Here is a 13,714-nt window from a genome sequence, read left to right on the forward strand (position 1 = left end):
CTTTGCCGGGAGCTCCGCCCCGCGCTCCCGTGATTCCCTCCCGCGCCTGCGCTTCCCGACTCCCTCGGTGCCTGCGGGTTCGGCGGGCCCGGCGGGATGCGCTCCGTCAGCTACGTGCAGTGCGTGGCGCTGGACTTCGCGGGCAGCCTCTTCCCGCACGCCATCTGCCTGGGGGACGCCGACAACGACACGGTCCGGAGCGCTGCGGGCGGAGCGCGGGGCTGGGCTTGGGCCACGGGGCGCTTGGCGGGGCGAGGGAGCCCGGCTGGGCAGCGCCCCGGGCGGACCCGCGGGCCGCGCTCCCACGTTGGCGCAGGCGGCCCCAGGAAGCCACAACGGGGCTGAGGGGAAGGACCGAGGGGCTGGTGCGGCCCCGGGGGGCTGGCGGGGCTTCCGCGCTTAGGGACGCAGGGAGCTTGAGCAGTGTCAGAGATGCAGGGTTTGAGTCCAAATGCCCGCTGGAGTTCCCTTGCAAAGGGAATGTTTCCGTGGTTCTGGGCTGCAGCTGCTCGGGGGTCGCACCACCGTCAGACGTGCTGGTCACCCCTGGCGTGGGGCCTGGATGGTGTATATCCAGAGGGGAGGGTGACTTTTGGTCCCGAAGAGAGGCACGCTGCTATCGCGGTGGTGGAGATGTAGGGTGTGGGGAAACACTTAGCTGGGGCACAGCAGATCACAAACAGGGCAGAGCCAGGTCTCAGTGTCTAATCTTAAACTGTATGAGGGATGGATGTGCATCGGGAATGTTGCTGTCAGCCACCACAAATGGTTAGTTTTGATGTGGCTGATTCGTCTGTAATTAGGAAGAGATTAGCTTAACCAGCTATATGTAAATTGCTTCTTCTCCTCAACGGACGAATTTTATTACGGCCTTATGCTGAAAAGTGCCATGGCTAGCAATGAGGTAGATAATTAAACATTTTCCCACCAGAAGTTATGTTATATGGGGTTAGGTGTACAGGGAATTATGAAATGCACTCAATTTTAATACACAGAGGCATGATGCAGGAGATGGGATAGTGGGAGTAGGCTCATCAACAATGGTGGTTTGGTGATTTTTAGCAGGCATCTCTGAAGAAATAATCACCATTCTGAAAGACCTTTGCCCCTTCATCAGTGAGATTAAACATTGAGTGTAAATCTTATGTTAAGTGTTCTTGCAGCCTCTTTCTCGATGGTTACATTTTCCTCATTGTCATCATCTTCCTCGGGTAATTTAAGTCAGTCTAGGTTGGAGGATGGAAGGTGGGGTGATGATGCAGAGTAGGATGTTAAAATGGTCAGTGTCACAATGCTGAAACAGTGTGTAGAGAAGCAGTAGGTAATGAGATCTTGCTCTAAGGAGACACTCCATCTCTTCTATCTGCAAGAGTAAAACTAGAGCTTTTATATTTTCCGAGACTTTCCCTATTGATTCAAGACTGTCCCTTTAACTCTTGTTTTGTTTTGCTGCTTCTTCCCACTGAGTGATTTTTAGATGTGAGTTCTGATTGTTGTATGGGAATATTGTTACTGTAATTGTGGACTTCTTCCTAATAACCCAGTTCTCTTGTACAGCTGAATGAACTAGTGGTGGGAGACACCAATGGAAAACTCTATGTTTACAAGAATGATGACAGCAAACCCTGGGCTGTGCGATCTTGCCAAGGAATGGTCAGTTCTCAACAAAATTTCTAAATGGTTGGGCCTTTTGGTGTATGTGCAGCCAGCTATCCTTGTCCATAGCCTAGGAATATGTAGGGCAGAGGGGAATGACAGGCCTGAACTGGATCTGATGCCTTTCATGTAGTTGTGCAAGACCCTGCTTTTGCCCACAGCTGGCCTCATGGGCTAGAAGTTAACGAGCTGAATAAACACAGGAACTGGACTTCTGTCCCACCTTGACCCTGCTCTATGTGCTGTGGATTTTGACCCAGGGCTCTGACCAGTTGTGTGACAGATGTGTTTCTGTTCCTGACTCTGCTCTTCTTATCCTTCAAAAGGCTGTTTAGAGTTCAAGAGATGCTTTATGAGAGAGGAGGGGTAGGGCAGAGGCTTAGCCCAAAGTGCTGGTTTTAGTTGCCTTCTCTTATGTATGGCCTTCTTTTCTTTTGCAGCTCACGTGTGTTGGTGTGGGCGATGTATGCAATAAAGGAAAGGTGAGAGGAACCAAACTCTTCCCAGCTGTCTCTGTAGGGCATGTGCTTAGGAGAATCAGGGTCATGTCATGTGCTGAGTGTGGAGGAGGACAAATTGCTGGTGCTTTCGCACCAGGATCTGCCCTCGTTCAAAGAGTTTTAGCACTACTGTTTTTAAACTGTTCTTCTGTTTACATGTAATTGGTATCTTTCTGTGAGTCATATGCAGGTTTTAGTGAGCAAGGAAATCCTATATTCAGAGAGCACTACTGATTTCCATGTGCCTCTGTGTGAGCACCACAAGGCTTTGGTGGTTTGAGGGTTGCTCCTATTGCTCAGTGGCTTTTGGTCTGCTTGTGCTGATGCCTGCTGTGGGCCATGGCCCTTCTGCCACTTGGCTGTGTGCATTTAAGGTCATCTAAACAAGACTGAGACACAGAATAGTCTGGACTCCCAAGCAAATTCCACTGGCTCTAATATGACTTCTTTTGTTGGATTGCTGTTTCTGGGGGTTAAGCCAGGACCAATGAGTCTGAAGGTCCCAGTTTAGGCACCATGCCCAAAATACTGTTGCTCTGCTTGCCCTAGTGCGGAGCAGAGCTGACATGAGCATTGAGAAAGCCACACATTGTTTGAGGATTGCATGCACACATCAGCTTGATAGCGCAGTCTGACAAAGATGAACAGGAAGTTTTGACCCTGACAGTACCTGAGTAGTTTGTATGCTGGCCAAAAACCTCCTGTTCCTTCTGTAGCAGTCATTGATCTTGATGGATTTACCCTTATATCTTCCCTTGCCATGCTGGGAGACAGCTTCTGCAGTTTCTAAAAGAGAAAGAATCAAAAAGTTTTTTTCTTTCCTTGTAGAATTTCGTGGTGGCGGTGAGTGCAGAAGGCTGGTTTCATCTTTTTGACCTGACTTCTCCAAAACACCCAGATGCTTCAGGCCACTATGAGTTGGCAGCAGCAGAAGAGCAGAACCCAGTGTTCAAGCAGCACATTCCTGCCAACACCAAGGTCATGCTGATCAATGACATTGGTAAGCCACAAAGCTGGTGTGGGAGTGCAGGGTGAGGGGGAGAGGGGCAGGAGGGGAGAGAAACTGTGGGGGAGTTGCAGAAGGAAATTACTATCTTGCTGAAAAAAGATAACTCTAGGAAACCATAGCCAAGTCATGGAGAAAAGAGGCAAGAACTTCAGGAATTTTTCTGAAGTGCGAGTTTTCATTACAGGATTGGGATCCTCAGGGATGCTACCTATGGAAACCAGCACAGTGGTTTCTGAATGCTGGGGCTCTTGGGGCTATGAAAGCCTGACAGAGTCCATCTATCCTCTTCTATTCCCTGCAGATGGAGATGGGAAGTGTGAGTTGGTGGTGGGTTACACTGACAGGGTGGTGCGTGCCTTCCGCTGGGAGGACTCGTCAGAGAATTCAGACCACGTCTCTGGGCAGCTGCTCCTGTTGAAGAAATGGCTGCTAGAAGGTCAGGTAAGAAAAAAAAATGTTCAGAGCAGTACTTGTCATACAGTCTTCAAGAGGTGGCTCTTCCAAGGGAAGAAGTATGAAATCTCAGTTGTATGAACGAAACAATCGTCACATTGGCGGCTTGAAAGGAGATTTGCCCAATGGTTGTCTGTGTGGAACAGCTGCTGGGTTGGTCTAGGAAACAGTTGCTCTCACCCAACTAGAGAGCATTAGTGGAAAGTACTAGTGTTGTTCTACAAGTGGTTTTTGGTAGGGAAACAACCTTTTACTGAACTTGGACATTTTGCTTCTAGCTGAATTTGTTCAGCTCCTGCTCAGCTGTGTCAGAAAATTTGCCATATCCAGATTTAGGTTCAAGGAGCACTGTAAACTTTTCAGAGGTGTTTAAAGTTCTCAAAAATACTCTGGCAGTGTTTTGTCTCTGCCAGTGTAGGTGGACAGCCTCTCTGTGAACCTGGGCCCTGATGGCTCCCCGGAGCTGATGGTGTCGCAGCCAGGCTGTGGCTATGCCATCCTGCTGTGCACCTGGGACACGGAGCACCGGGACACATCTGCGGGAAGGGACGGCTCTGCTTCAAGCAGGTGAGGGGCGTTCCTTGCAGGGTACACGAGGAAATGCTGCTGTGAAGGCCCGTCACAAGGGGGTGCCACCACGCAGCTGTTGTGAGGCGGGGAGCGCTGTCAGTGTCCTTGCTTCAGTGTCCTGCTGTACTGCTGGCAGCTCGTCACTTAAGCCCACCTGCACCAGAGCTTCCATGAACACTCTTCATGTATGTCACAAAGATGAATACTACTACTTCTGTTGTATTCCACTCTTTTGGGTTGGGCAAGGAGAGTGACAAAACGAGATCGCTGAGGAGGGGGTTACTGGGAGCTAAGGCAGGGAAATGAGTGATCTTGATCTCCAGAGAAAGGGTAGTATGCAATCCAGTGACCTGTCTAATGGTGGGAAGGGTAACAACTGAAAGGCTGGGCCAAGTCAAATTAATATGAAGCCCAGAATGAAATTTTAGCTTCATTCGCTTGGGTTTTTTCCCAGGTGAGGGAATTAGAGGCTGTCCTAATGAGACCCCTGGCAGCCAGTGCTATAAATCACAACAGAGCAATCAGAATGATAATGAGGTGTTTGTTATTGTCTTGGTGCTGAAAGAATCCTTGTGGGGAATTGGAGTGCTTCTGTAGTGTTCTGTAAGACTTGAAGGCAGAGAAAAAAAACTGCAGCAGGAGGGGAGCTAGGCAAGTCTCCTTGATGTCTTAAAGACCTCAGTGGAATGGTACCCTCCTAGCCAGAAGCCAGGCCCAGATATGGTCACTCACAAACTTATTGAACCCTGGGCAGATGCTTCTTGAGTGAAAAGCAGCCAGGTTTATGTGAATAATAATAAAAATTCTTTTTTCCTCCTTCATTGGATTACATGCCTTAGACTTTTTTTTTTGAGCTCTTTCCATTTTTTGGATGCATAAAATCATTCTTATTTTGGATTTTTAAACAGCTGTGAGTTCCTTTTGTACCTGGGGTGGCACATATCCTTTTACTTAACCTTTACCATTAAAGGGCTAACCTCTTCTGGAACTCTGTCAGTGTCTGGATTTGTGGAGCTTTGGAGTACACTGCTCTTGAGATTGTTGTGGCACAGACTCAGTCATTGTTCCTTAACCTGTCCCTGATGTCTTTCTCTTTTCCCTAGTGAGGCCCCTGTTCGAGATGTTATTCTACACCAAACATCTGGACGGATTCACAACAAGAATGTCTCCACTCATCTAATTGGTAGCATTGCCCGAGGTGAGAGATTATCAGCTTGGGGTCTGTGGCCCAACAGTTGCCCCTGATTTTCGGGGGCAGTTTTTCGGTACATCAGTCCAAGAAGAAATTGGATTTCCTGTGGTTGAAAAAGAACCATGGGAGGCAGCTGCAAGAGCAGAGGAATCTTGACTTATCTTAGCTGGCTCCCAAAGAAAGCGGGTTGGATTTTTGCATGTGAGCTTTTTGTAGCCTTTGTCCTTTCCTAGGTAGTGCTTATTCTTTGCCTAGCACAACAGTTTCTCTGCAGCCTCTGCTGACCTGCATTTAGTCCATCTGAATGGCTGCCATGCTGTGCTCCTGCAGATGTCCTTGATCTTTGCTTTTGCATGACTGCAGCTTATGCCTTCTTCTTATTCCCAAGATGCATCTCTTCCTTCCCACAGCCTCATCTGTTACTACTTTTTAGCATTTCAATCTCGATACTTGGCAGCTACATGTTGCTCCTCCTTCTCCTATGCAGTCCCAATCTCTCCAGAGCTGCTTCCATATTCCATGTCATTGTCTTCTGTCCCCTTCCACTGTGTTCTGTTCAGCAGTTGTATCTAAACTCTCCACAGTTGCTGGCTTGTTTCAGCCCTGACACACTGGTGTTGTGTGCAGACTTTTCTTACACACTGCCACTGCTTCCCTTGTGTAACTGCTTTGTGCTCTGACCTGTGCCTGGTGCACTTGCTAAACCCTCTCTTGATACCTATGGAGAGTAGGCAGCTTTCACTCCCCCTTGGAGTGTGTGTGCAAGCAGAAAATTCCAAGTGGAGATCACTTTCTCTTGTTTTCTGCGCAAGTATTGCCCCCTGCAGTGCTGTCTGAGAATTATTTAGGTTGTCCAAGGTAATTAGAGCTTGGGGAGAAGAGCAGCCCACTGAACCCCACCCCCTTCCCCTTCCTCAGAGTACCTTTCCTCCCTGATTCCTAAGCTTGTCATGTTTTCAGCATCTCTGATGCTGCTGTGAGCAACATGGTCAACAAAGCGTGAAATCAATTATTTCACTGCATGTGAAGCCTTGCATCTTATGAGAGATGTCTGTGAAAAATGAAGGCACACAGTAAAAGGGATGAAGAGAAGGTTGTAAAAAAGCCCACTGATGCTGGACCATCAGTAAGGAAACAGCTGAGGAGTGCAATGCTGACCAGTTTGTAAGGGGGGCACTGCAGATCTTTTGGATTAGAGCCTGTCTGAGTGAATGAGCAACAAGAGGCAATTGAGCACTCAACCAGCTGACTTTGCTTTAAGCTGATCTGTGGAAACAGGGTAGTTTGTAACTCGGGAGTGTGCAGGGGTCTGTAGCTTGGAGCTGTCTGTGGGCAGTGGAGGTAGGCTTGCATTTAAGTTATTCTGGGGAAACTGCCTATTTGCTTTCAACTCTGTTGGCTTGTCCCCGACTGCCAGGTTTCCTGGGTTCCTGCAGACCTCAGGGAGCCAGTGTCTCTCCTACGTTGTCACTGGGAGGATTAAATGCAGCTTTAGCTGAACACAGCTCCAGTCCTCTCTCTCTCTCTCCAAGTGTGATATCACTTTTAAAACTTGACCTTGCATGTCTTTGCTGACTGGTAGCTAGGCAGAGGTTTACTGAAGGGCCGAAGCAGCCCAGTGGTCAGGGGAGTCTCCTCTTGAGATTTAACTAGTCACATTTGTCAGTGCTGTCCTGCACACAACTGGGCAAAAAAAAGAAGGCAGGATGGATCAGCTTGTTCTGCATCTTTTTTATTGTTTTCAGGAGAAAGAGGGGACAACACTTATAAAATGGCATCAACTCCAGCAATTTTCTTTTGCACTTACAGGCGGCTCCAGTGAGAATAGTGGCTCAGGTCTCTTTGCCCTCTGTACTCTGGATGGTAAGTCCTACCACTGTCCTGGAAGAAAGGCCTGTGGGCTAGACAAGGCCTGACACTAATTCAAAGCAGGGAACCAGGGGCTCAGTGCTTTTGATTTTTGAAAGAAGGTGAAACAGGGCTTCAGAAGCCCGTCCTGGGTCAGGCAAGAGAATTTGACCCAAAGACTCCTTCTGCTGACATATTTTTTATGAAGGTGTGGAGGCCTCTATGAAGACAGACTCATGTTTATGTTCCACTCTCATGGCTGGTCCCCCCTGCCCAGTACTGTCACAGTATATCTGGATAATAGAAAAATGGTAAGTGGGGTTAAGTGTCCAGTATGGATTCAGCAGCCAAGAGACCATGCCTATGCTGTTAGCAGCCAACTCTCAGCAACCCTCAGTGTTGAAGGAGTGTGTAGGGCCCAGCGTAAGCAAACATATTGCTCCCTTTTAATGTCTTCAAGACAGTATTTTTTTTCTTCCTTCAGGGACATTGAAACTCATGGAGGGAGCAGACAAGCTGCTCTGGTCCGTTCAGGTTGATCACCAGCTGTTTGCTCTGGAAAAGCTGGATGTTACAGTGAGTATCTGAATAGGGCTGGGAGGGATGAAGACAAAAACTTAACATGGCTTTGTATATATGGATTTAGGAAGGGCAGAGTGTGACTCAGCTGAAGAAGACTGGGATTATCTCAGGATGACATAGAGTGCTCTGACTCTGGCGGTATATTCTGCACTGATGTCAGTCTGTCCACCTGCCAGAGGTTGAGCTGTGCTTGCCAGTTAGACCTGCTGAGCCTGGTTTGCACTGATCCATTCATAAATTTTTTTCCCCAACTACTCTTTTATCTTATTGCAAAGTTGAATGGTTTTGCACACTCCTAATACCCTGATTGTCTACAAACTCTTATGATTTGCTCTTATGATTACTATGGAGAAGAGAGATGATCTCAAACTGCAAAATGTCTGGACATGATGTCCAAAAGTCACATTTTGTTCAGACATTAGTGTTCTGTCTGAACAAGCAAGAAAGATTCTTGACTGTCCCTGGGAATAGGTATTGTCTGGCTAATATGCAGTCTTCTGGTTCCTGCAGGGCAATGGGCACGAGGAGGTGATTGCCTGTGCGTGGGATGGTCAGACATACATCATTGACCACAATCGGACTGTTGCCAGGTTTCAAGCAGAGGAGAATGTCAGTGCGTTCTGTGCAGGTGGGGAGCCTGACTGCAAAGCCACCCCTCACAGCATTTTTCCCTCAAAGCTACTACTCCCGTCTAGGAGACCTGGAATCCTTTGTGTGTCTGCCGTGGAGAATAATTTCCCTCTGTGTGTACTGCAGAAGGCCCAGCTAGTCTTTCCTCTCGTGGCATCTGGGAAAAGTAGGGGTGAGAGGAGGTGATGCTGAGGTTTTTCTGTGATGGTTTGGGTTTTTTTTCCTGTCCTTTTTGGGAGTACTACAGGAGTCTCTTGTCTTCCCCACTGCTTTTTGAATTTGCAGACTTCTAAGCTGTTCTCAAGTAGAGATAAGGAGCCCCATGGAACCAGCCCGAGCCTCAGCTTTGCTCAGTCCCCTCTTTCAGACCTGCAAGAAGCAGCTTGCAAATCCCCAAGCTTCTTGCAGTTTAGAGACACTTTCTTGGCTTGTCTCAAAGGGATTTTGTATACCCAAGCCCGTGTCTCTGCTCAGGTGCTTGCTGTTTTCTGCTAAGGCTTTGGTACCTCATCATGAGACGTTACCTATTTGCTTTCACTGTCCTTTTGGAAGTAGTCAGATCTCCGCATTCTGCTTTCTGCAGGCCTCTATGCATGCAAAGGAGGAAGCAACAGTCCCTGCCTGGTTTATGTCAGCTTCAGCCAGAAGATCTACATCTACTGGGATGTGCAGCTGGAGAGAATGGAGTCCACCAACCTGTTGAAAATCCTGGAGGGTGACCCAGAGTTTGCAAATCTCCTGCAGCAGCTGGGTGTAGGTGAGTGCAAAAGAGTGGAGGGTGTACAGGAAGAAAGAGAGGAAGGGCTGCTGGCAGGTGATGTGCTGGGAACTAGAGTTCCAGGTACTTTTTGTAGAAGAGGCTTTCATAGTGCCTGTTGAGAATCCCAAACAACTGTTTTTCTCTCTTTCCCATAGATAAAAACGATGTTTCTGCCGTCAGAAATCTGATTCACAAAACCCTCTATTTTCCTGAGAAATATCATCTGAGCAGCCCTTCGGAGTGTCAGGATCCTGCTGGAACAGATTCCTCTGCCCACTGCACTGTCATCCAGGATCCCTTATAACAAGTCATATGGAGTCCGACTACCAGCACAGGCTCTTCTGCAGCTGGAATGGGGCATTTAATGAAGATGACTGTTCTTTTGCTATCTCTGTCAAAAGTTCCAAACAGGAAAGGGTGTACAGGCTGCAGAGGGATATTCTTGGCTTGTAGGCTTGAGTGTAGGTGGTGGGTTCATTTTCTGTTGGCAGAGAGAGCTAACAGAACAGACAGAGTCAAGAGTCTGGCTTGCTGGCCTTCCATTGCCACCTTCCATATTCTTTACTTGCTGAGGTGCTTTATGGGTCACTCTGAAGAAGCACTGAGGACATGGATGGAGAGAACAGCTGAGCTCAGTCTCCATTCTGGCTCCAGTGATTACTTGTGAATTCTCAGCAGGATTACAGTGCAGGAATTGCAGATGGAGGGATCGAATAGGGAGCAGGCAAGGGCCTTCTCTCACACTTAAGTGTGTGTTAAAGTACACCTGTGCATTGATTGCCTTTGCTTTGCCGCTGCTGTTCTAGCAAGCAGTTTCTCACAAATCACTTCCTGTCCTGAGAAGCTGGAGACAGGTGTGAGAAGAACCACAACTTGCACTAATAAGATGTGGAAAGGTAACAGCTCCAGCAAACTCCATCTGTACTCGAGAGGCATTGCTTGTCTCCATCTTGGGCAGGGTGATCCCAGAGAAGGCTGTGACTTAACAAAGCAGCTGTGAAGTGGATAGTAAGAGGAATCTGACTTAAACCACGGAACTGTGGTGCTGTGAGAGCCTGGCCACATAAATAAATAAATATGCCACACTTGCCTCTTGTTGTGGAGAATGTCATGCTGTTTTGAGTCCTACACAACTGAAAGAGATGGACTGGAGGTGAAGTTACACTGGCTGGCTTGAGGAGTCTGGAAAAGAGCGTTGCTCACCGAGGCTGCTCATTTGCAAAGGCCCAGGCACAAACCTTTACTCCTGCTGCTGAAGTTGTGCTTTTCCCTATCTTGCTTGCCCCTTGCCTAACTTAGATTATTAGGATAGTGATGCATATGGATTTTTTTGGTTTTTAGCTTTTTGTAGATTTTAGAAGTAATTGTGTAGTAAATGTAGATTTTAATGTAGCTGTACAATTTGTCACTCTTTAGCACTGTAGTTTACATTTACCCAACGCTATTACCCCATTTCATATCAAACTTTCTAAATTCCTTTAAGTTTGTTTAGACTTCTCTAAAGGCAGGCCTTCATTCTGTTTAAGACCATTTGCACTGTGGCTTGAGCAACAAGGTACACCATAGTCAAAGGAACCTTCAAATCCTTAACCTTGGAGGAGCTCCAAAAGACTGTACGTGCTGTGAAGAAGAGGAAGATGAGGAAGAAGGGGTCTCAGAACCCCTCAATTTCCAGAGGGGCGTGCCAGGAGCAGAACTGGGGAGGATCTAGGGGACAGATAGATCTGGGATTGGATGGATGATACCATAAATAGTGGAACCCCTGGACATGTGGCACATCTCTGTACTCCCCATGGTTGAAGGCCTTCATTAAAGAATCTGCTCTCTATCTTTTCTCTACTAATAATTGCCTGGTGAGTAATGTTTTGCTCCCTAGTGATCTTAAGGCATCAATAGGGGTAGCAGGCTCACCTGCTGGTTTGCATCTATTATCTCCTCTCATTTGAGTGATGTTTTACTGGACATGTGCAATGGAGGGAGCTGTCCCTTCTTCACCTTTATGGCAGCCTGAGTCAGAGCACACCTAATTCGGTGATCTGTAGCAAATGGTAGCATTTAAAGATCTTGCAGGCAGTTGAAAACCTGCTGTGCTATACTCTGCAAAGGGCAGCCCTAATTGGGAGAAAATACTTTTGCCCTTGGGTCAAAATGACTGTTGTTGGAGTAGCCAACAGGGCAGGATCTTTACATAATAAGCATTAGCTATTCTTTGCAGTTTTCATCTGTAGATTTATATAAGCTCTATAGAGGACATACGCTGTCCTCTGTGTTTGGCAGTAGGGAGAGTTGAAACGTGGAACAGTGAAATGGTATGACTTACTCTGTATCAGCTTGCTTGCTTCTCAGGCCACCATATCCTCTGACTCTCTAACTGCAGTGGAAGTTTCTCTCCATTTTAATGACCTCACTGAGAAGCATTTTTAAATGTTCCCCTGTCATACTAAGTGCTTGCGTAAAACTGGACCTTTCAGACAGGAGCTTTCAAGTTGTAATAGAGCTTATTAACAGTGGTGTTGAGAGCAGCAGGGCTTGAGCTACGGAGAGCTGCTGTGGAGACCATCTAGTCATGGGTTAAAGCAAGGAGTTGTCCTGGAGCTTTTCAGATCTAGAGTGTAACTTCAACAAATTGTTAGCTCCCATGATGCTGAGATGTGCAGCAGGCAATCACCATTGTTTCTGGCAGATAGTCAGAGCCTAACAGGATTGCCTACACTCAGAACAGAGAACAACTCAATGCTATCTGTCCGTGCCAAATATAAACCTTTATTAGCAACACCAAATATAAACCTTTATTAGCAACACCAAATATAAACCTTTATTAGCAACACAAGCGCAAGGGATGTACAAATGGCTGAAACTGTTTTACGCAGAACAAACTTGGCTGTACAGGTCAAATGATTTCCAAGAAAAGAAGGTCAAACTGATCCACTGTTGGACTGTTAATTGTTGAGAAAGGGAAAGGGTTACCAAGGGAGAGATGACATTTATCTAAGGACCATCTTTAAAAAAAAAGGGGCAAAACCGTTGTATATGTTGGGCAGGGTCATCTGTGCACCCTAGCCCTCTTCTTTTGTTGGCCTGAGGATAACATTGCTATGTGCTGTGCAAGCCCAGGCAATGTGCACTGTGGAAAGCAGAGGTGAGAAGACACAGACACTACAAAAACATCCATTCCCCAAAACTCTTCATCTCTTAAAAACCACTGGAGAGGAAAAATACTAACATTTGAGGGTTTCCCTGACAGTTTTATATTGCGTGCAGCACACAGTAACTAGCAGATGCATTTTGCTCCTATGCCCCTTGTGCACATAGGAGAATGAAAAGAAGAATTAGTTGAAGATCTGTACTGTTCCTTGGCCAAAAGATGACTTTCCTTTTTCCTGCCCTAAGCTCCAAAGTGCCTGATAGACTGGCTACAGCCAATACTTCCTGAAGTGAGTGCTTCAGGTTACTTCCATTGGCAATAATTTCCCGTGAAGTCTACATTTTCTCAGGAAAGGGGCCAGTTAAGGCTCTGTCTTTGGACTGAGTTACATTATACTTCATTGTAACTAATTTCTTTTTTGTCCTTGCCAGCCTACACAAGCCACAGAGTTGGAATTAGAAGTGATTCCTTCCCACACAGCAGAAAATGTTGTTCGCTGTGTCCTACTCTGTAGCAGATTGGCATACCCACTGGTGCTGGGAAGCTTTTCAACTGGCAAGATTGGCCAGACACCTTTGTATGTCCCAGTGCCAGCACACAGCAAGTGAGGAGTCTGACAGCATTCTCAGGCACTGGGGGTGTTTGCAGATAAATGATTCATGGCTTTGGTTGTGATGGTCAACTTACTAGCAAAAAGATAAAGGAAAGGGGTTGCCTTATTTTCCTGAGACATAATAAACCTGCTGGCCATCCCTGCCTTTGTTTTTATGATATTTTTGCTGAATTTAGTTATTTTTTAACTCTTCAGGTGTATCCTGGCATTTGCCAGTGAAGTCTCTTGAAAGGAGGAGTGACTGCAAACATACATATGTGACTTAGTGGTCTTCATTTCCATAGGTCACCTTCTAGTAGTGAAAGAAGGAGCAGGTCTCTGGGAATGTATGTAGTTGGAGCTCCCATTCTATTCAAAACCAAATGACCCCAAGCTCCTGGAAATGGTCCTGATTATGGCTTTGGCACAGTGCATATTATCAGGATAGATTTACCTCTTGCACATAGGCCTTGGAAGGGGCCTCGGAACTCCACCTCCCCATTCCTGAGCAGGTTCAGCCATGTGTATCCCACACTTGCTTCTGTTTCAGAAATTTGCTTTGATGGATGTTTCCCTGCAGAGTTTTCCACAACCTTGTGCCCACCCTATTGAAAAGTAACCCAAGTAGGAGCTGACCACCAAGGCAGTTCAAAGAGTTTGTCCCTCAAATGATAACATTCCATTGTCTATATTGAAGGGATGGGCCTCATCATAAGAAAGCCAGTGTTGGACACATACAGAATGTGCCTATGCCCTGCTCTGAGCTGGCAGTTTGTA

At 46.9% G+C, this 13,714-nt stretch overlaps 1 protein-coding gene across 2 annotated transcripts; it reads left to right on the forward strand.

Moving 5' to 3' along the window:
• The first annotated feature begins 45 nt into the window (after window positions 1-45).
• ITFG2 (integrin alpha FG-GAP repeat containing 2) lies at window positions 46-11,043 on the forward strand. Of its 2 annotated transcripts, none has more exons than XM_032679048.1 (12): window positions 46-192; window positions 1,558-1,653; window positions 2,097-2,138; window positions 2,985-3,156; window positions 3,467-3,606; window positions 4,037-4,185; window positions 5,292-5,386; window positions 7,190-7,243; window positions 7,713-7,804; window positions 8,321-8,438; window positions 9,024-9,197; window positions 9,356-11,043. In XM_032679048.1, the coding sequence occupies exons 1-12, from the start codon at window positions 97-99 to the stop codon at window positions 9,502-9,504; spliced, it is 1,377 nt and encodes a 458-aa protein (XP_032534939.1). In that variant the 5' UTR covers window positions 46-96; the 3' UTR covers window positions 9,505-11,043. The 2 variants fall into 2 exon arrangements, with proteins under 2 accessions (XP_032534939.1, XP_032534938.1); XM_032679047.1 differs by lacking the exon at window positions 46-192 and adding an exon at window positions 333-565.
• Window positions 11,044-13,714: the final 2,671 nt, after the last annotated feature.

Source organism: Chiroxiphia lanceolata, chromosome 2 (assembly GCF_009829145.1).
Source record: "Chiroxiphia lanceolata isolate bChiLan1 chromosome 2, bChiLan1.pri, whole genome shotgun sequence".
Taxonomy (NCBI): domain Eukaryota; kingdom Metazoa; phylum Chordata; class Aves; order Passeriformes; family Pipridae; genus Chiroxiphia; species Chiroxiphia lanceolata.